At 38.7% G+C, this 22761-nt stretch overlaps 1 protein-coding gene across 2 annotated transcripts; it reads right to left on the reverse strand.

Moving 5' to 3' along the window:
* Positions 1 to 13617: 13617 nt before the first annotated feature.
* On the reverse strand, positions 13618 to 22565 carry LOC107790849 (uncharacterized). Of its 2 annotated transcripts, none has more exons than XM_016612810.2 (8): positions 22291 to 22565; positions 22089 to 22182; positions 17418 to 17479; positions 17166 to 17212; positions 16089 to 16195; positions 14689 to 14738; positions 14096 to 14178; positions 13618 to 14014 (listed from the first exon to the last, which is right to left on the reverse strand). In XM_016612810.2, exons 1-8 carry the CDS (start codon positions 22372 to 22374, stop codon positions 13900 to 13902), a joined length of 642 nt encoding a protein of 213 aa, XP_016468296.1. In that variant the 5' UTR covers positions 22375 to 22565; the 3' UTR covers positions 13618 to 13899. The 2 variants fall into 2 exon arrangements, with proteins under 2 accessions (XP_016468296.1, XP_016468295.1); XM_016612809.2 differs by having other exon boundaries at positions 17412 to 17479.
* Positions 22566 to 22761: the final 196 nt, after the last annotated feature.

A 22761-nucleotide genomic window follows, 5' to 3' on the forward strand; every position in this document is an offset into this window, starting at 1 on the left:
TTACTTTGGCTTTGAACTCCCATAACTGATATTGACTGTCGGGTTGAAAACTAAAAAAATAACTTAGTTAGGGAGTTAGTGTCACGACCCTAAAACCGACCCGGTCGTGATGGAGCCTATCGTGAAACTAGGCCAGCCGACACAATTTCCGAATCAACCATTATTCAATGAAAGTCATTTTTAAGCCAGTAATTAATCAATAATCTCATAATGTAAGTCTAAATGAAAAGTGGGGAATAAAAATACAAGCCCTACATCGGGGTGTCATAAGTCACGAGTATCTACTAAGGTTTGAATACAACAAAGAGTGTGAAAATATACTAAAAACAATCTAAGGAAGACCAGAGGGAGAAAAGCATGGCTGCGAACGTCGGACAACTACCTTGCTAACTTCAATGACTCTGCCACTGAGCAATCAACATTCACTACCGGGTTCATAAATACCTGAATCTGCACACAAGGTTCAGGGAGTAATGTGAGTATGCCAACTCAGTAAGTAATAAAAGTAAATGAAAGCTGAGCAGTAAGAAAACACATAATTCCACGTCATAACACCACAACAATTAAAGTACATTGCTCAAAACAATACCGAAACCATTTTCCTCGTAAAACAACTCAGTTTCAATAAAACCTTTTCATGTAAAACATCTTTCAATAGTTTCAAACGAGTGATAAAAACAGCGAGAAAAAGGATAGAAACGTAAACAACCCATCGGGAAAAATATGTACCATAAACCGCCCCTCGGGCATAATATCAACAGAACCAGCCCATCGGGCTACCTCACAGTCACTCGTAATCAGCCCCTCGGGCAACACATGGACCAAGAACCGTCCCTCAGGCAATACATGGATCAAGAACAATCCTTGAGCTACAATAAAAAACAACAACAGCCCCTCGGGCTATATCACATCACTCACACTGGGTACCCGCGCTCACTAGGGGTGTACAAACTCCAGGAGGGGCCCCTTACGGCCCATGCGCAATAACAAGCCACCTCGTCACAAAATCAAACAGGCTCTCAGTCTCATATCAAGCCACCTCATGGCGTAACAAATCAGGTAATCGGCCTCATAGTCATGAATCAGTACAATATCGCTGCGGCGCGCAGCCCGATCCCATAATAACCTCACAACACAGGCCTCGGCCTCACTCAGTCAGAAATCTCTAAAAGCCACTCGGGCATAGTAAAACATGATACTCAACCCACAATATCATTTAAAAATGTCAAAACAGAGTAAACAAGGCTGAGTTATGAAAATAGTAGAATACAACAAGACTGAGTACAAATATAAAGTCAAAACAGTGAGGAATAGTAGTAAAAATTCCCTAAGAGTCCAAAACAGTTGGCACGAGGCCCAAATATGGAATTCAGCCCAAAACATGATAATACTTTCCAAAACACAATGATATCAAATAGTTTTCAATTAAATACGCGGTTTAGCAGTCATATGGGACAGACTAAGTCACAATCCTCAATGGTGCACGACCCCACACTCGTCATCTAGCGTATGCGTCACCTCAAAGTAGCAACACGATGTGAAATCTGAGGTTTCATACCCTTAGGACAAACATTTACAATCATTACTTACCTCAAACCGGTCCAAACTCTAACCTACGATGCCTTTGCCTCTCGAATAGGCCTCCAAATGCTCCAAATCTAACCAAAATCAGTATATTATCATCAACTAATGCTAAAGGAACAAATCCCAAGCAAATATTATCAAATTACATCAAAAATCTAGAAATTGGCCAAACCCAACCCCCGGGCCCACGCCTCGAAATCCGATAAAAATCACAAAATCCGATAAAATCACAAAATCCGACAACCCATTCAACCACGAGTCCAACCATACCAAAATTACTAAATTCCGATAAAAATTCGGCTTCCAAATCTTCAAATTATATTTTCAAATCCCTAGGTCCAAATTCCCAGTTTACACCTCAAAAACATGTAATCTAGTAAGATTATTCGATGATAATTCAATACTATGGAGTAGAAATGATCACAAGTGACTTACCTCAAGATTTCCCATAACTTCTCGCTCAAAAATCGCCCCAAGCCGCATTCTTTTCATCCAAAAATGTGGGAATGGGCTAAAAAAAAGACAGCTCAATAAAACACGATTCTGGTCGCTAAAAGCCCCATTCCCATTGCTAAAAGTGCCAAATCTGGTCCCTAAAGGTGCACACCAGATCCTGTTGCACCAGCAATATTTATTTTCAATAAAAAGGCTCTAACTCCACCATACGAACTCCGAATTCGATGATTCTTGTTCCTATGAGTCACAAATAATAATACAAACATATACCTTCAATCGAAACTCAATTCGGAGCTCATTTGCTCAGTGTGATACCCATTTTTCTCGTTAAACAATTAACTCATGTTTCGTGTCAAAAACCTAATCGCGACTTGATAAAATTAGACCAAACTTTCCAGATTACTCCTATAATTCATTATCAAAATTCCGAAAGTCTCGAAATAAAATTTTGATCTCTAGAACTAAAAATGGACCTTTGGATCATTACATGCTTATGCTCAAAACGGCAAAATCTTCCAAAAACTCTTTTAAAACTTATCTGAGCCTCATAGGACCCCGATCAAACATGCCAACACACCCCATAACATCATTCAAACTTGTTCCAACCTTCGAAATGCTCAAAACAATATCAAAATATCAAATCACCCTCGGTTTCAAGCTTAAGAATTCTAAAACTTCCGAATTCCGAATTCTATCAAAAAGTCTATTAAACCTCGTCCGAATGACCTGAAATTTTGCACACACGACACAAATGGCACAACAGACCTACTCCAATTTCTGGAATTCTATTTCGACCCCGATATCAAAATTTTCACTACCGACCAGAAAATGCCAAATATTCAGTTTCGCCAATTCGAGCCTAAATCTACCATGGACCTCCAAAATACATTATGGATGTGCTCCCAAGTCCAAAATCACCTAACGGAGCTAACCAAATCATAGAAATCTAAATCTGAGATCGAATACTAAAAAGTCAAAACTTGGGTAAACCTTTCAAATTTAAATCTTCAAGCTGAGAATTGTTCTTCCAAATCTATTCTGATTATCCTGAAAACCAAAACCAATGATTTACATAGGTCGTAATACATCATACGGGTCTAGTCATGCCCAAGAACTAGCGATCGAAGGACAAATGCTCAAAACGAACGGTCTAGTCGTTACATCCTCCCTCACTTAAACATATGTTCGTCCTAGAACGTGCCCAAAGTTGTTCCGAAAACCATCAAATCGCTAGGTAACCTTACCATGCACATATCTGGGGGTGATCCCAAGTCACCCTATCCCATATAGGTCCGGTAACACAACATAACTGAAATTTCACAATTCACCATAGCCCATAACCTTAGAACCAATTTTCCACTTCCGAAATTGTCTATAAAATCAGAATCTCACATCTACAAACTGAATAAGTCTGAACACATTGTATCAAGCCATAACTGCAATCCAAGATGAAAATCACATGATATACCGCAAAACTCAAACACTCATAGCGATAACTTCTAATCACAACAGCTGCTCAAACAACCCAATTCCGGTAATAAACCTCTTATCAAACCAAAGCCTCATTCCAACACTTTCGTATACTACCAATGATGAATGAAACACGCAGAAAGTCATAACCATTCCTCAGATCAACCAGTCATAGAGCTCTCTCTCCTTCGTCAAGGACTATAGTAAATTTTTAAGCCAAATCCCGATATTATCCTTCCAACATGCTGAAATCGAATTCGATAATATTCATTCTAGATCTCAATGACCTCATCTCATCCAACACAACTACTCTAGTGACATGACACATCGATACAATCTAAAGCCATAACCTGTGCGACTCGTGCACCAATAAGCAACAGTCCAAATATACTAAAATCATGGAAAAATGACTTAAATGAAAGAGTTGTACCACAAGCTCACCAGTACCACCACAACACAATGCTGAGAACCCATCACTCTTCGTAGAACCAGAACACATGAATCTAACCCGAAGGATCATACCTCTACATAACTTCGCTACAATGTGCGACCCTATCCAAACACTAGTCCACATGAGACACCTCAAGTCACCATGCTCAAAATCATCAACCACGCGCAATTTGATGTCTACTACCAAAAGTAAATCACCAAAACCATGGAGAAGTAAATGACGCAATGCCATGCCATCCCGAAAGAACATATCCAATGCGCAATCAATCATGCAACACCCAAATACCTGTCTCACTCAAATTCCGGTATAAAGCCCAGAGAGAAAAAGCACCATATGTGCATGTAACCAATAACTCCTCGCAACACAGAAGGGTAACTCATAGATCAATCCAGAACACAAATAAGCTCAATGACAATCGAATGGCACATCCCTCAACAATAGCAATTCGGAGTCAACAAAGCCGTCTCGATGCAGAACACACATCCATATAGGTCTACCAATGAAACCCTTATCAAGGAGTTCCTAAAGTTGCCCCTTCAACTTCTTTAAGTCCGTCGGTGCCACACGATACAGTGCCCGGCACCAATCAATACCGAAATCAATAACCCTATCCAGAGGCATACCCGGCAACAAAAAACACACCCCGAAAAGTCCCTTATCACCAGCACCAAATCAATGGTAGGAGTCTCTACACCGACATCCCTTACGAAGGCCAAATAAGAAAGACAACTCTTCCCAATCATCAGCTGGGTCTTTAACAATGAAATCACCCTATTGAGAACATAACCCATCGAACCTCGCCACTCTATCCGTGGTATCCCCGGCATAGCCAACGTCGTCGTCTTAGCGCAACAATCCAGAATAACACGACACGGAGACAACCAGTCTATACCCAATATCACATGAAAATCTAACATACCAAGCCACAAAGGATCCACTCGGGTCTCCAAACCCCGATAGTCACCACACAAGCCGATACACGCGATCCACAACCACAACGTAACCTATTTATGAGAACTCCCAGTCTCCAAATCCATATAGCACACGAATCACCATATCTGATCCTAATTTCGCCGTCCGAATGCATACCACACCTCTAATACCTAATCATTCTACGAGAGATAATCTAAAAATTCTTCTGTCCACCAAGCAAACTCGAATATCAGCAGTCGATCCAACAAGAGAGATCTGCGATACCAATGATGTATTATTAACTCAATCACATTGCCCTTTCTGAAATGTATGCCCTCATCAAGCCGCACAAATTAGTGATATCATTTACCTAGTCATCTGAAACTGTCCATGCTGCCTAAGAATTTATGACCTTCCTTCTAGAACTGAACCGTGACCTCACACATGCAAATCTCAACCCTACACAACATACCACATATACCATATCATCCTATGATAAATATGAGAACTTCATAATCCACTCCGAGCTACAAGCAACTACATACTCAACTAGCCAAGAACTTTTCCATTTGATCCCGTCTAGGAGAAAATCACTATACATCCCATGCTCCCCATGCCAGTAGAAATGTACACCTCCAACCGTCGTAAAAATCATCAAGAACCCTCCGAATCCCCTTTGCACAAAACCAAACCAACAAGACTGACTCCTTCTAACTCAACCAAGCTACGCAAGCCATCAAAACCTAAGAGCATTGCCACGAAGCACCTGTAGAAACTCATTATCTCATAAACACCCAAAGAACTAATCGTGTCCCTTACCATGCTGATCTGACCTACTACCAAGCTGTCCTATTTATCCTAGTTCCGTCTGAATTACCTTTGAATTAGTACTTCTCCTTGCCATAATACCGCAACCCTCAACCTAGACTCACCACATGAGACCCCAATATAAAACCACACCGTCTAAGGCTCATAAGTCGCTGAATACTCTCTCAAATATCCCAACAAGCACCACTTTCAAAATACTTACCCTGAAGAGACTTCTTGCGAATCTAAAGCCATTACCTTCACCTTCATGATATTGATATGTAGAATCCATAATGATATAGAAATGCCACAAGTCTTGACACCCTCCAATGTAAACCTCGGTTTCTAGCCAAATACACATCCTGAAGATCCCCCAATTGTTACATATACATCTTGAATCCATTAGAACCATTCTCGGGAGTTATCCATTCTGCTCAAACCTCAATTAGACTGATCAAATGAACCGAACGACCTGTGCCTCATTATAACCACAACGCCTATGGAAGTAACCCCACCTTAACGCAACCAAATAAATTCCCGTTGTATGCAACGTACATCCTCTACCAATCACAACTTAAATTATTCTGTGATTCTCATACACCCATGAAGCATAACATAACCTTTATTAAAATTTCCTTTGCTTGAACCATCCTCGAGCTCAACCCCTGTAAGCCACAACTGATTTGATAGTATACCTCTAACTGAAACGGATACGATACTTAGTCGCGCAATCAACTTATCAACAACGGACTCCCCCACTTAGCTCAAAGCCATAGGCCAAAACACACAAAAACTCATAATGCCCATACTTTATTACTGCCATAATACCATAGTGAGATTGAAATAAATCCTTCATAATCTCGTGCAACACAAACTATCTAGTACCTCAAATCATCTGCAAATCTTGCATTCACCCTCGTAACAGTCAAGACAACTCTCATACGCGATCCAAACTCAATCTGCAGCAAATATAATTCACTGGTAAAGGAGGACTCGCTACAAAATAGCATAGGGATCACACGCCCTCAGGACACCCCGCAGGAGATAAACCGCATGTTTCGTCTCAAACTAACATCTCTTTATACCCTTCCACCGTCATAAATATCATGCAGTCACTTAATCTTCCTGAGTCTGAACTCATATCACGACATGAAATCTACTTCATTCCCCAACTAAACAACATTAAAAGATCCTTCAACACACCCATAACTCGGGGCTATACATCAAATTAAGATGGAAATCAAGCACCAAATAGTTCTTTCTACCCTCAAGCAGACCCTCCTCGTCACAACCAAATCATATGAACACATCTCACAGTCACATCATACTCGCCACATAGTCATCCAGTCACAAAAACCCACCAATAAGGACATAAACGGACATATAAGTCCCAAATGCACGGGCTCACACAATCAAAATCTCGGCACTCGAGCCATAGATAAAACCAGGCCTCAGGTCCTCCAGAATGGCCCACATCAACACATAGAGATAACATCTCGCCTCTTGTTCAGGAAATCCCACGCCGTCGATGTACAGCTGATACCGAGCGTTCATGCGCCCATACGAATGCATGGAAGGAATTTCAAGAGTACATTTCAAGATGAATCAATAACGCACGATAAGAATTCATGAATGTGGGATTTCCTAAAGGTTCTGCAGCCTCCCGACGATAAGTACAGACATCTCCGCACAGATCTGTGAGACTCTACTTAACCTGCTAATGACTCTTGAAACCTATATAACCTAGGCTCTAATACCAACTTGTCACGACCCTAAAACCGACCCGATCGTGATGGAACCTATCGTGAAACTAGGCCAACCGATACAATTTTTGAACCAACCATTATTCAATGAAAGTCATTTTTAAGCCATTAATTAATCAATAATCTCATAATTTAAGTCTAAATGAACAGTACGAAATAAAAACACAAGCCCGACCTCGGGGTGTCACAAGTCACGAGCATCTACTAAGGTCTGAATAAAACGAAGAGTCTGAAAATATACTAAAAACAGTCTAAGAAAGACAAGAGGGAGAAGAGCAGGGCTACGAACGTCAGGCAACTACCTTGCTAACTCCAATGACTCTGCCACTAAACAATCAACACCCACTACCGAGTTTAGAAATACATGAATCTGCACACAAGGTGCAGGGAGTAATGTGAGCACGCGACTCAGTAAGTAATAAAAGTAAATGAAAGTTGAGCAGTAAGAAAACATATAATTCCACGTCATAACACTACAACAATTATAGTACATTGCTCAAAATAGTACAGGAACCATTTTCCTCGTAAAACAACTCAGTTTCAGTAAAACCTTTTCATTTAAAACATCTTTCAATAGTTTCAAACGAGTGATGAAAACAGTAGAAAAAGGATAGAAATGTAAACAGCCCACCGGGCAAAATATGTACCATAAACCGCCCCTCGGGCATAATATCAACATAACCAGCCCCTCGACCTACCTCACAATCACTCGTAATCAGCCCCTCGGGCAACACATGGACCAAGAACCGCCCCTCGGGCAACACATGGATTAAGAACAGCCCATCGGGCTACAATATGAAACAATAACAACCCCTTAGGCTACATCACATCACTCCCACTAAGTACCCGTGCTCACTGGGGGTATACATATTCCGAGAGGGGCCCCTTACGTCCCAAGCGCAATAACAAGCCACCTCGTGGCATAATCAAACAGGCTCTTGGCCTCATATCAAGCCACCTCGTGGCGTAACAAATCAGGCCCTCGGCCTCATAGTCATGAATCAATACAATACCGCTGCGGCGCGCATCCCGATCCCACAATAATCTCACAACACAGGCCCTCGGCCTCACTCAGTCAAAAATCTCTAAAAGCCACTCGGGCATAGTAAAACATGATACTCAGCCCACAATATCATTTAAAAATGTCAAAACGGAGTAAACATGGTTGAGTTATGAAAACAGTAGAATACAGCATGACTGAGTATAAATATGAAGTCAAAACAGTGAGGAACAGTAGTAAAAAACCCCTAAGGGTCCAAAACAGTTGGCACGAGGCCCATATGGCATTCAGCCCAAAACATGATAATACTTTCCAAAATACAATGATATCAAATAGTTTTCAATCAAATATGCGGTTTAACAGTCATACGAGACGGACTAAGTCACAATCCCCAACGGTGCACGACCTCATGCTCGTCATCTAGCGTGTGTGTCACCTCAAAGTAGCACAACAATGTGAAATCCGGGGTTTCATACCCTCACGACAAACATTTACAATCATTACTTACCTCAATCCAGTCCAAACTCTAGCCCACGATGTCTTTGCCTCTCGAATCGGCCTCCAAATGCTCCAAATCTAATCAAAATCAGTATATTATCATCAACATACACTAAAGGAACAAATCACAAGCGAAAATTATCAAATTACATCAAAAATCCCGAAATTGGCCAAACTCGATCACCGGGCCCATGTCTCGAAATCCAATAAAAATCACAAAATCCGACAACCATTTAACCATACCAAAATTACTAAATTCCGATAACAATTCGGCCTCCAAATCTTCAAATCTTATTTTCAAATTCCTAGGTCCAAATTCACAATTTACACCTTAAAAACATGTAATCTAGTCAGATTATTCAATGATAATTCAATATTATGGGGGAGAAATGATCACAAGTGACTTACCTCAAGATTTCCCATGACTTCTCGCTCAAAAATCGCCCCGCTGCATTCTTTTCGTCCAAAAATGTGGGAATGAGCTAAAAAAACAGCTCAATAAAACACGACTCTGGTCGCTAAAAGCCCCATTCCCGTTGCTAAAAGTGCCAAATCTGGTCGTTAAAGGTGCACACCAGATCCTGTTGCACCAGCAATATTTATTTTCACTAAAAAGGCTCTAACTCCACCATACGAACTCGAAATTCGATGATTCTTGTTCCTATGAGTCACAAATAATAATACGAACATAGCCCTTCAATCGAAACTCAATTCGGAGCTCATCTGCTTAGTGCGGCACCCATTTCGCTCGTTAAACAATTAACTCATGTTTCGCGTCAAAAACCTAATCATGACTTGATGAATTAGACCAAACTTTCCAGATCACTCCTATAATTCATTATCAAAATTCTGGAAGTCTCGAAATCAAATTCCGATCTCTAGAACTAAAAATGGACCTGTTGGATCATTACATGCTTATGCTCAAAACGGCAAAATCTTCCAAAAACTCTTCCAAAACTTATCTGAGCCTCATAGGACCCCGACCAAACATGTCAGCATACCCATAACATCACTCAAACTTTTTCCATCCTTCGGAACGCTCAAAACAATATCAAAATATCGAATCACCCTCGGTTTCAAGCCTAAGAATTCCAAAGCTTCTGAATTTCAAATTCGATAAAAAAGTCTATCAAACCTCGTCCTAATGACCTGAAATTTTGCACACACGTCACAAATGATACAATGGACCTACTCCAATTTCCGGAATTCTATTCCGACCCCGATATCAAAATTTCCACTGCCGACCGGAAAACGCCAAATTTCCAATTTCGCCAATTCGAACCTAAATCTACCACGGACCTCCAAAATACATTCCGGACGCGCTCTCAAGTCCAAAATTACCTAACGGAGCTAACCAAATCATAGAAATTAAAATCTGAGATCCAATACTAAAAAGTCAAAACTTGGTCAAACCTTTCAAATTTAAAGCTTCAAGCTGAGAACTGTTCTTCCAAATCTATTCCAATTATCTTGAAAACCAAAATCGACGATTTACATAGGTCATAATACATCATACGGGGCTAGTCATGCCCGAGAACTGGCGAGAGAAGTACAAATGCTCAAAACGACCGGTCGGGTCGTTAATTACAACCTAATTATTCTTTTAGCTGGATATTATAAAATAGGAATTGTACATCTACTCTCCTTTTTTGTTTGAGTTAGCTAGTGGAACTAGTCGCATACTTGCATCCAAGCTCCTCTTCTCTCTAGGATACCTTGTACAACTCTTCTCTTCCTCTACTTTACTAGTACAGATTGAACATTATTAATAACAAAAGTGCATCCATTAAATAAATAAATAAATAAATAAAGAGCCCACCTCTGTAACCCCATAAACCCCACAAAGAAAAAAATATACAGCGTTATCATCGTTTGTGATATAAAGAGAGAGGGGGAGAGAAGAAAAGTAAGTGATAGACCTATTGTCAATCGGATTCTTGCGCATAGCGAGAGCTTAGTGCATCAAGCTGTTTTTTTTACAATAATAATAAAATTTATAATCAAATATTTATAGATATATAATAAATTTTTAAAATAAATTTCGACCAAAACTACTAAATTCACGGAAAACGTATACAACATGGTAGTCACTACTCCATGAAGAGAAGAATAGTGCGTTAATCTTTTAGACTTGAAGTAAGTAGTTATAATGTAAACACAAATTACTATTTATTAAGAATGTCCGACACTTTACTATTTCTAAGGAAGTTTCACATGTTCACTCTGACCAAGACTCAAGTCTCAACGATCAAGTCAACCCACATTAGCTTTCCCTACACTAAACTTTTGGACTAAAAGCTTCTTGTGCACAATTTAAGAATCAAAACAATACCTTTTAATAGCCTGACTTCATCCCAAAACACCCAACATCTTCTCAACATTAACAAATTTCTCAAATTTCTCAAATTTATTCAGTGACATTTAAGCTCACGTGGTTCGGAGTTGAGAGTGCGTGCATTCTGAAATATATATATATGTAACTCTATTTTTACTTATTTTTCACTAATATATACGAGTTCTGAGGAAAAAATCGTGTGATTTTATCGAACCTGCAGAAACCTTCTAAATCTGCCACTGAGTCCTTTGTTTCCCAGATTTTTCAACCATGTTGAGTTCCACATTTGAGTTGATCTTTATGGCTTCTTCTAATTCACACATTCTATTTTGTTTTTGCAATTTAATCATAGCCATTTTACTACTTGGAAGCTCCAAACCAAGTTCAGAAGAGAAGAACACCAATCTTGATTCTCACATCTTCAAGAGAAGAGAATCACTAGGCACTTCTAAGCCTAAATGTTGCAAAAATATGAATCTTGATTTTGGAGTTAAAAAAATGGACACCACATTTGTCTCATCATCACAAGAATTGTGTAAATTTCAAGTGTATAATTCATCTCCTATGATTGAAAAATCTCATCAAAACATAAATTTCCAGAGTGAAATTGTAGAAGGGGACTCTTCATGTCATGATACAACAAAAGTAGCAAAAGGACTGTCCCGTGGACAAGGCATCTCACGTTCACACAGGGTTCAGAAAAGGGCCGCACCCCAGGGGCGTGATATAACAAAAGTGACAGTTGCTGAAAATGGCTCAGCTGACAGTGCAATGCATTTAGCAAAAATGAGAAAGGAAACAAATTCCAACAATTTTGAGAAAACTAATGATAAAGAAGAGGATGAATTGAGGAGAAGAACTGAAGATTTCATTGAGAAGATGAATAAGTGTTGGAGAGCAGAGAAGTTGAGAACATTTTATCAAAGTCATTGATCTTGTGAGTTTGTGGACTAATAATAGACAATGTAAAAGAGAATGTTGTACTATAATTTTTAAAAAATTAGGTTTTAAATAACCAAATGACAATTTTCTATGAGGAAAATTCATTTTTTTCTTTTCTTTTGGAACTTGAAGAAAAAAATTGTATTAGCCAAGATACATGCTTTTTATGATGTCTTCGGGGGCGGAGCCACGGTGTTGGTTGCGGGTCGGTCGAACCCAATAACTTTTGTTCAAACCCTGTAATTGTATAAAGAAATTCAATGAATATGTACAAATTATTAATTTAGAACCCAGTAATTTAAAAGGATAATAATCCTGAACCCATAAAATTCAAATCCTAGCTCCGCCTCTGAATGTCATGATATTAGTGATGAATCAGTCACTTATGTCTGCATCAAGATAGACTATCTACATCACATCCCTTGAAGTACATCCATTTTTCAGATCATACGTGAACCCAAGATACTTGTTATGATATCATATCAGTGATGAAATTAGAGGGCACAACAGATATTATCAAGCATTTCTGAACCTACGGCTGTTAAGAGGCAGAAAATAGACTGCTTTAATTGAAAAGGAAGCATCTCAAAGTCATTGTTTATTTGTACATTATGAATAAAATAATCCAATAAAAGAAAGCAATAATCTTAGCTTTCACACTGTAACTAACCATCAAAATCCTCAATAATGTCACGATCCATTTTGGGTCAGGACAGACGCTGTGTGAAAATTTTCCCCCACGTCCAATATTTACACCAACTTAATAAATCCATGACATATATTTTTATATATATTGTTATCGAAAAAAAACTTATCTATACTCTGTGTACTAACCCAACAAACATGCAACATAAATTGTTACTTATTACTTGCTAATAGTTAATTAACATACATTTTTGCGTCATTTTATAACCAACCATGACAAACTAATACAGTTTGGTAAAAACAAGAAGCACGAGCAAGCATTTCCTTAGATTAATATATCATAGTCAATTAATACACATTCTCATCTCAATTTATCATTTAACCATGATAAGTTAATGAATTTAATGTAAACACCGAGTGTGACGGGTAAGATTTTACCCCACTTAGTGCTGATAGAATTTTACCTGCATCGATATACACCAAACCACCAGCAAGGCTACCTTTTTTTTTTTTTTTTTTTTTGTGCGTGTAAATTCTGGTAATTTTCCTCTATGCCTGTAATGTTTGATTGAGTTGCTCAATCAGTCCAACTCTAGTTCTCTTGTTGCCTTCATTTTCTGCAATATGATCTTTGTTATCCTACTGATTTTTATTATAATTAACTTAAACTGCAAATATTACAAAGGAACAAATAGGAGATAACAAGATTGGAGAATAAAAGAAATAAACAAATAAAAGATGGTTAACTTAACAAGTTATAATATGAACTTCATGTCATTTATATGAGTGCTAATACATGTATAATTATTTTACATTGAATTCAATATAAAAGAATACAGAAGTTATTGCAGAACTAATGTATGGTATTGCTGCTATGAAAAAAAAACATCCACAATTAATGCAGGAAGGATTATTTCCAGTGATACAAGTAAATAAGTAATCAAATGATCCCTATGAGTATTGTCATCCCACAAAATTTGTTGGTTCTTATGTTTGTTAGACATGGACTATCAATCCTTCATCTATGGTAGAAATTCTAATGTGGTTTCGGCTTATAGCCATCGACAGCAAAGTTTCTTGTGGCAACAGGGAGGGCTAACCGAATTCCATCGAGTTCAGGTTTTGCAATTACTTGACAACCTAGTCGTGACCTGAAGACAATGAATATAGCAGACATGAGAAGCTTCAAAGATCATGGAAAATGCTAAAGAATATATAGCAAAGAAGCATACGTGTCGCTGAGGCCAAACGCAAGATCCAACATGTCATTTTCTTCGTCTGTTGGATCTTCTAGCTTGTTATAGTACTCCACATCCTGTCAAACATCAAAGTGTAGATAAGAAATGCAGCATCTTTATGCCCCTAGAGGTTTCGCTTCAGGGGTAAGAATGCAGCACGTGATGTGTGGGCTAGCTGCATGTCACGAGTTTGAGCCATGCCGCAGCAAAAAGCTTGATGTTTAAATGGAGACGAGTAAAGGGGATTAACCCAAATAGCCGCTCCCCTAATCTCTTCAACTAAAAATAGCCGGCGAATGTATAATATATGTATAATTCACGTATAATTGTGTATAATCTATGTTCAATCTATGTATATACCGGCTGGAAAAAGTAAATATTGAATCTGATCGGCTATTTGGGTAACAATGCGAATCCATTATTCACCAAGTTAGGAACTGTGCACTAATTCGGCATCGAGGATTTCAAGATTATCAAAAAAAAATACAGCATATTTATAAGATTAGAACAGCCTAGAGGGTATTGAGTAGCACCAAGCCAAGCAGGAAGCAAAAACCAATGACATTATCCTGATCATAAATACATACCATAACAATGACATGACACGTGGAACAGGCAAGCGACGCTTCACATGCTCCTGCATCAAAGCACATACTATTTGGTTAAGCTAACAGCAACGCATTTGTTGTGCCTAGAAATGTTAGTACCACAAGAATATCAAAAAGAGTTTATCAAAAAGTGTTTATGTTAATGGCGTTTTGTTTGTCTGATGGAATCCTAAACCACAATAAGAAGACATGCATGAGTCAGTCATTCAATTTTGCCCTAGAAGTATGCATCTGCTGCTCATGGGATTTTCAAGTGCTGAAGTTGGACCCTAGTATTAAGAACAACATAAAAACCGTTGTTTAAGTTGATAAGCACAATAGAATTCTTTACAGATGCACTAAAAACTTCTACTCTTCGCATCACCATCGCCACTTTATTAGTGTCTCCAATTTGAAGATGGTGAGCTCCAATGTTACCGGTACTCCTCTCGGAATTTTTTGAGCCCAAACATATCACTAACTTTTAGACAAGTTCAGGACAGGGTTGTGAAAAGCAGTTGCTTCCTCGCTTAAAGCGAGAAGCGAAGCGAGGCGACCCCATTACCGCTTCTGCTATATGAAGCGACTCCGGTAGACAAAAGTGTGCGCTTCCCACTAAAAAGCGAGAAGCGACGAAGCTAAGCGAGGCGACCGAAGCAAGCGCTTCTCTGTTTTAAACACCTGCCAACCTATTTAATTAAAAAAAGAAAGGTGTTCAGTGTTCTTTTATTAAAACACACGACCAGCAGCAACAGAGATTCTAAAGAGGCGACTAGGGTTCCCTTTTCAACTTCAACATACGACCAGCAGCAACAGGTATGTGATGATTTCTTCCTTCTTCTTCTTCTTCTTTTTTTTGCTTTTTTCTTTCACTGTTTCAGCATCCAAATAGCAGCGAAATGCTGGCGAATTTTTTTTTCCCTTTGGTTCTTCTTTCTCAGTCTTCTCCTCTTCGTTGAAATGCTGCTCAGTTCTTCTTTCACTGTTTTTATGCTGCCCAGTTTTTAACAGAATGGTATACTGCCCTTCCTCTTATTTTAATATTTTTTTTTTAAATTCCGCTTCGCTTCTCGCTTTAAGCGAAATGGGGGTTGTCGCTTCACGCTCTTCACAACACTGCTTCAAGAACTTTAGCACATTGTGCTCAACATGCATAATATGATGCTACTCTCTTTTTTTTAATTTCTTTTACTTTGAGCTTCTTAATTGGTATTATTGCAAAATGAAGTTAGATTTTTACAATACTAAAACATCCAATAAATGCAGCCCAGCTGACTGAAAGTAGTACCTAAATTCACTAGGTCGCCTTAATCATCTTTAGAATATTAGCTAACTTGAGTAGTTGAGGATGATAAGATTCATTTAAGATATATGAGTCAAGATGCCTTAACAAAGCTGACCTTCAAGTTCAATGTCATTTTCATGTGCAGCTTCTAACATAGACATTCCAACAGGGACCTTGATATGCTGCTCTTCTCCATCCTTGTCGACAAAGGTTACAGATATTCTGCGAATCACAAAAAGAGACAGTGGAAAATTAAGTTTGTGGTAACTAAATTAGCGTGGCATAATCTTGTGACATACCATCAAGACAAGATGAAGTTGGAATGTGATCAAGGAGAGAGCAAAGAAGTTCAAACTTACCATCTTATAGAAAGGCTATTAAATCTCTGATAAGAAATCTAGGGGAAATAGTGTGGTAGATGTCAAATAATAAAGTTGAGGAGGAAATGCAGGGTCACTTGTTAAGTAAATTCCCCCAGTTACATCATGTTATTGGGTGCTGAAACAAAATGAGATATTTGCCCAAATTTTAGGTAGTTTTTGGGAGCTCACAGATATAGATTAGTTGGAGTAAATGTGATTATGTTTAGTAATCCTAGTTTGGAAAAGGACAAATCTAAATTTTTATTGGATCAGCTTTGATCAAGTTGCAGCTTAAATCCAAATTGGAGCTTTCACCAACACATACCTAAAGCAATCTCAATCTTGATTAGAGTTGATTTAGAAAAGGCATTACTTTATGCATATACAAATAAACTTTTCTTCCTGTCCATGTATACAGCAATTCTTACTGCTAGTTTGGCTAATTTAAACGATACTACTTCAGTGAAACTCATCTAAAAGAGTAGCATATCAAAGTGTACTCGAATAAGATCTGGACCAACCAGATCTGGATCAATTCGGAAGAAAAAAGAAAGAGAAAGAAGTTAGAAAGACCGAAGCTAATCTACTCTAATCTGCTTTACTCTAAATTAGGAATTTTCCAAAAAGAACTTAACAGACTTTTGAAACTCAAATTCTATTCAACATTTCCCCTTAACCAAGTAGTTCATTCGCCTTTTCATAGAAGACATTAGTAACTAGCAACATAATCTTATCTCGAGTTTAAGGAAAACCCAAGTACCCTCATTAAAGAGAAAAACAAGAGAAAAAGAGAAGAGAATAGCATAAACAATTATTCATGAACAACTTACTTTTTATTTTCCTCATTTCCTGCAGTAGTACAAAATTGTTCATGCCTCTGAAGCACAAAAAAAATTCAGTTCATCAACCAGAGGTGAAAAGATGATGTCACAAGCAAAATCATTCTCTCAAACTCAAAAGAGAAAAGCAAAAAAAGAAACAAATACCAACAAGATGTGGTACTAGAAAGTGTCATAGAAAATAAGCAATTAATCAACAACTCCTAAAAAATACATTAATCTAGCAAAGCCACTGACCAGGACCTGTGTAAAAGGATATTGCGACAAGTGTGTGTACGATGTCCTCGCGATACAAGCTAATGGGACTGCAATTCATCAACAAATAAAAAGTAACTCAGAACATTACATGAAAATAACTCCCTTCAACTTTAACACAGCAGTACGCTGATCTATACCTATGGTAACATAATCATTGACTTTATTCCCAAGAAATACATTTTTAAGGTAATTTCTTTAACTACTGCATTGTATAATTAATATTTTGATAAGTCAGAAGTATTTTACTGATGGCAAACCAAACAGGGTGAAAAGTCTATAATGGCACACCAATACAAAACTATGTAGCAATTGGGTGTGTGAGTCATCCACCTTCACCTATCATGTTAGCCAATTCTCTGTGCGAAAGAGTTTCTGCGCATCAAAGTATAAGATAAAAATGAACTTTTTTATTTTTGCATCAAAATCATTGTTATGGAATCATCTCCTCTTTCTTTGACCCATATGAACCGAAAGAGGTAAACATAGTTCTCCGTTATTGGGGTCAATATGGATTTCAATAGTGAGGAGACCAGTTGCTTTTCATACCAATATTGCCCTTGAGAGACAGGGTCCATAAAACTAGCATATGATAGATACTAGATCCAACAACAACAACAACTAACCCAGTGAGTTCCCACAAGTGGGCAGAAAGGTTAGAAACGACCCTCGGCTAAAGACAAGATAAAAAGAATCAGTGGCAACAAGTAGCAATAACAACAAGGTATTAAGAAAACTAAAGCAAAAGAGTGCAATCAAACAGTAGATAGTACCATCAATCCAAGAATAAAGAGATACCATGCTAACACTACTGCTACCAATCTGAGAAAGGAAACAGACACATGCAGCTGCCTACTAACCGTCCACTCTAATTCTCGATCTCCACACCCTCCTATCAAAGGTCATGTTCTCGGTAAGTTCCAATTGCGCCATGTCCTGCCTAATCACCTCTCTCTAATACTTCTTTGGCTTACCTCTACCCCTCCTCATGCCCAGCAAGGTCAACCTCTCACACCTCCTAATTTGGGCATATGTGCTTCTGCTCTTCACATGCCCGAACCATCTCAGTCACGCCTCCCACATTTTATCCTCCACGACGGCCACTCCCACCTTTTCTCGAATAACTTCATTCTTAATCTTATCTAACTTGGTAATGTTTGCATATCCATCTCAACATCCTTATTTTAGCTACTTTTATCTTATGAACACGAGAGTTCTTGTCTGGCCAACACTCCACCTCATACAACAATGTCGATCTAACCACCACTTTATAGAATTTACCTTTAAGTTTTAGTGGCACATTCTTATCACATAAGACACCAGAAGAAAGCCTCCATTTCATCCACCCTGCTCCCATACGATGTGTGACATCCTCATCAATCTCCCAATTTTCCTGTATTATAGAGTCAAGGTACTTGAAACTATCTCTCTTGGGGATGACATGCGCATACAACCTCATATCCATTCGCTACCTGGGTTACATCGCTGAACTTAAACTCCAAGTATTTTGTCTTGGTCCTGCTCTACCTAAAACCTTTAGACTCAAGGATCTATCGCCAAACTTCCAGCCTCTCATTAACATTACCTCACGTCTCGTCAATCAGAACTATATCATCTGCAAATAACATACACTATGGCACCTCTCCTTGAATGTGACACGTCAGTGCGTCCATCCCTAAGGAAAACAAAAATGGACTAAGGGTTGATCCCTAGTGCAACCCCATTACAACCAGGAATTATTCTGAGTCTCCTCTTACTGTCCTAATCCGGGTCTTAGCCCCATCATACATGTCCCTAATCACTCTAATGTATGCTACAGGCACACCTTTAGCCTCCAAACATCTCTATGGAGTCTCTCGGGACTTTGTCGTATGCTTTCTCTAGGTCAAGGAACACCATATGCAAGTTTTTCTTCATAATCTTATACTGCTCCACCAATCTCCTTGCAAGGAGAATGGCTTCCATAGTCGAACGACCCTACATAAAATCGAATTGGTTCTCGAAAATAAACACATCTCCTCACCCTTACTTCTATCACTCTCTCCCAAATCTTCAGCGTATGACTTAACAGCTTAATACCCCTATAGTTGTTGCAATTTTGGATATCATCCTTGTTCTTGTATAATGGAACCATTGTACTCCACCTCCATTCTTCGGCATCTTCTTCGTCCTAAAAATAATGTTAAACAACCTAGTGGGCCACTTCAAGCCTTCCCTAGCCACATTCTTCCAGAATTCCACAGAGATTTCATCTGGTCCAGTCACTCTACCCCTACATATCCTATGCATAGCCCCCTCGACCTCCACAACTCTAATGCGCCTACAAAATCCAAAGTCAAAATGAACTCACTGAGTGCTCCAAATCACCTAGCACAATGCTCTTATTCCTTTCTTCATTCAAGAGTTTCTAGAAATACGACTGTCATCTTCGCCTAATATGCGCATCTTCCATCAAAACTCTGCCCTCCTCATCCTTGATGCACTTCACTTGATCCAGGTCACGGGCCTTTTTTGTCTCACATATGTCAGTATGACGACACATGCAATATTGTAACAACAACAACAACAACAACAACGACCCAGTATAATCCCACAAGTGAGGTCTGGGGAGGGTAATATGTACGCAGACCTTACCCCTACCCCGAAGGGTCCCCGCCTTTAACACCAAGTTCCATAAACAAACGTTTAAATGCCGAAGACTTAGCTGTTGATGACCGCTAACTTCGCCTCCTTCTTGGCCTTCCTATATCACTCCCTGTTCGTTCTCTTCTGCTCCTCTTCTATGTTCTCCACTATCTTCAAATACGCCATTTTCTTGGCTTCCACCTTTCCTTGGACCTCTTTACTCCACCACCAGTCCCTTTTGTGGCCGCCAAAGAAACCCTTCAAGACCTCTAACACCTCTCTCGCAACTTCTCTAATACAGTTCGCAGTCATGATCCACATGCAACCGGCATCCCCGCTGCTCCTCCATGCCCCCATAGTCAGCAACTTCTCTTCCAATTCTTGAGCTTTGTCTGCAGTCAAGGCACCCCACCTAATTCTAGGTTGCCCTTACACAACCCTCCTTTTCTTTTTCCTCGGGATCTCTAAGTCCATAACCAATAGTCTATGTTGCATTGTGAGGTTCTCGCTTCGGATAACCTTGCAATCCGTACATAGACCTCTAACACACTTCCTGAGGAGTAGATAATCGATTTGGGTCTTAGCCATCGTACTCTGGAAGGTGACCAAGTGGCAAGTGCTCTTCTTATTTGAAGGCTAGATGCTAGATCCATATGTAATAAATCAAAGTTATATTTTTTATATGCATTTTGGGGATGAATGATGGTAAGGCAAGAAAGCTACCTCGGAGCATGAAGATGGAATGCGACTATAGTACCACCACTGGTTTCATGACTAGTATCGGGTAAAATTTCGGGACAAAATTTCTCTCGAGGTGATAGAGATATAACACTCAAATTTCCATACATTGTCACATGCATCATAATTAGCATTCTTACGAAAAACAATGTGTGAACCATGGGTAAATTTTGCACTTGAAATAAAATAAAAAAACATTTATGGAAAACTCTTCCACTAATAGAGAATAAATCTCTATATCCTTGCCTGCTAGTTACAAAGTTCATTAGATTCTTTAGCAATATTAGAATGCAAATTGAATTGAGGAACGTTTGATCCTACTAGGAAATATCGGGTGGCGGGCACTTAGTGAGCTATAGAGATAAATTAATGACCCAATAATAAACTTTGAAATCATCTTAGAGAGCGACTATTACATTATTTGGGACCTCAAGGACTATCCTCTACATTCTCCAAGACAAGGAGGTTTTTTATGCAAATAAAATCATTAATTTGAACCATTCGATCATTTATTTAACCAATTCTGAAATGTTGGATCTAAGAGGACACTTTTTCACGCTACCCTTCCCGTCTTTCACGTTTAAGACCCCATTTTCTCCCAATTTACCTTCATTTCTTCATTTCCGTCATTGAAGCTCCCAATAGCATAAAACCTAGCACTCCCCTTTTCTCACCAAAACCCAACTTTATTGCATGAACTCCTTTCTACCGATGACCTAAACCAATAAGTTAGGCTTTGTTTTGCAAGAATCAGATGGATTGAAGAGTATTAGGAAGCCCAAGGTCTGGTTTCGACTTACAAGAGATCTTCCTCTTCCTCTCTTTTATTCATAACTTGAGTGATGCATGCTCAGGCTATCCTTACGATGGTTTGTAAGCTTTCCTAACTTAAAAATTCCGCTGAGGACAATCCTTAAACTAGCCAATTAAATAACCTTAGGGAAATATTTTACAAATTCTTAGCTACAGGGCGAATATAGAGTGTAACTTATGTCTCTTCATCTGAATCCATTAGAGCTTTGGCTCAAACCCGGTAAAATATGTGTTAAACTTTTTACTAATAAGTACAAATAATTGTTTTTCGAACCCAAAAAATTAAATGAGTTGTGATAAAATCCCGAACTCGAACCCATAGAGTCCAAATCCCAGATCCACCCCTACTTAGCCAGTGTATCTTAGATTAGATTTGCTAGCTTAAACCAAGAGGTTTCATAGTAATAAAACCGAAACTGAAAATGAAAAAGGCCATAATTTTACTTAAGTTAACAAAAAACAAATGAGGTTTGCAAAACGTACCCCTGATAGAATTCAAAGGAAACAAATTCCTAATTGGATTCCAGGCCGCTGTGCAATAACTCCTACAACCCACTTTCAGAAATGCCTCACAAGTCTGTAATTACAACAGAAATTCTTCAAATTCACGCATTAAATTTATGCATATATATGTTAGTAAAAAAATCTTTTGATTTATTGCAAAATAACTCGCAGAGCAACTTACAGAGGAAGAATCATGGATTAGAAGGGAGGAAAGAGAGCAACGGGTGAGCCGTTGGGCAAGTCGGAGGCTGAGGAAGCCCACCATTGAAGATGCGATGGGGTCGGTTCAGTGGTATAGTTTCTGCAAAAACCCACCTAAAACCCCTCGTTGAAAATAGAAAGAGTTGGATTTCCGACCTAATATTCCTTCTAGTTTTAAGTTTTAACTCGAGGAGGCTTATACCCTGTTTGATGCATCTTGCTATTGTATCCAAGAATTTCCGCCGGGTGTCCTTTTTAAGGCATCATATTTAACTTTTGTATACATAAAAATAGCCTCGGTGCTATATACTTATGTATAATTTGTTCTAAAGTGCGAGTGTTTGCCCACCTATCAAAACTCTTGTGACTCATTTGGTACGGGAAAAGGGATAATTAATTTCGGAATTAAATTTGAAATTAATTTATTTTATATATAGTTCGGATAAAATCT

Source organism: Nicotiana tabacum, chromosome 22, assembly GCF_000715075.1.
Source record: "Nicotiana tabacum cultivar K326 chromosome 22, ASM71507v2, whole genome shotgun sequence".
Classification (NCBI taxonomy): Eukaryota; Viridiplantae; Streptophyta; class Magnoliopsida; order Solanales; family Solanaceae; genus Nicotiana; species Nicotiana tabacum.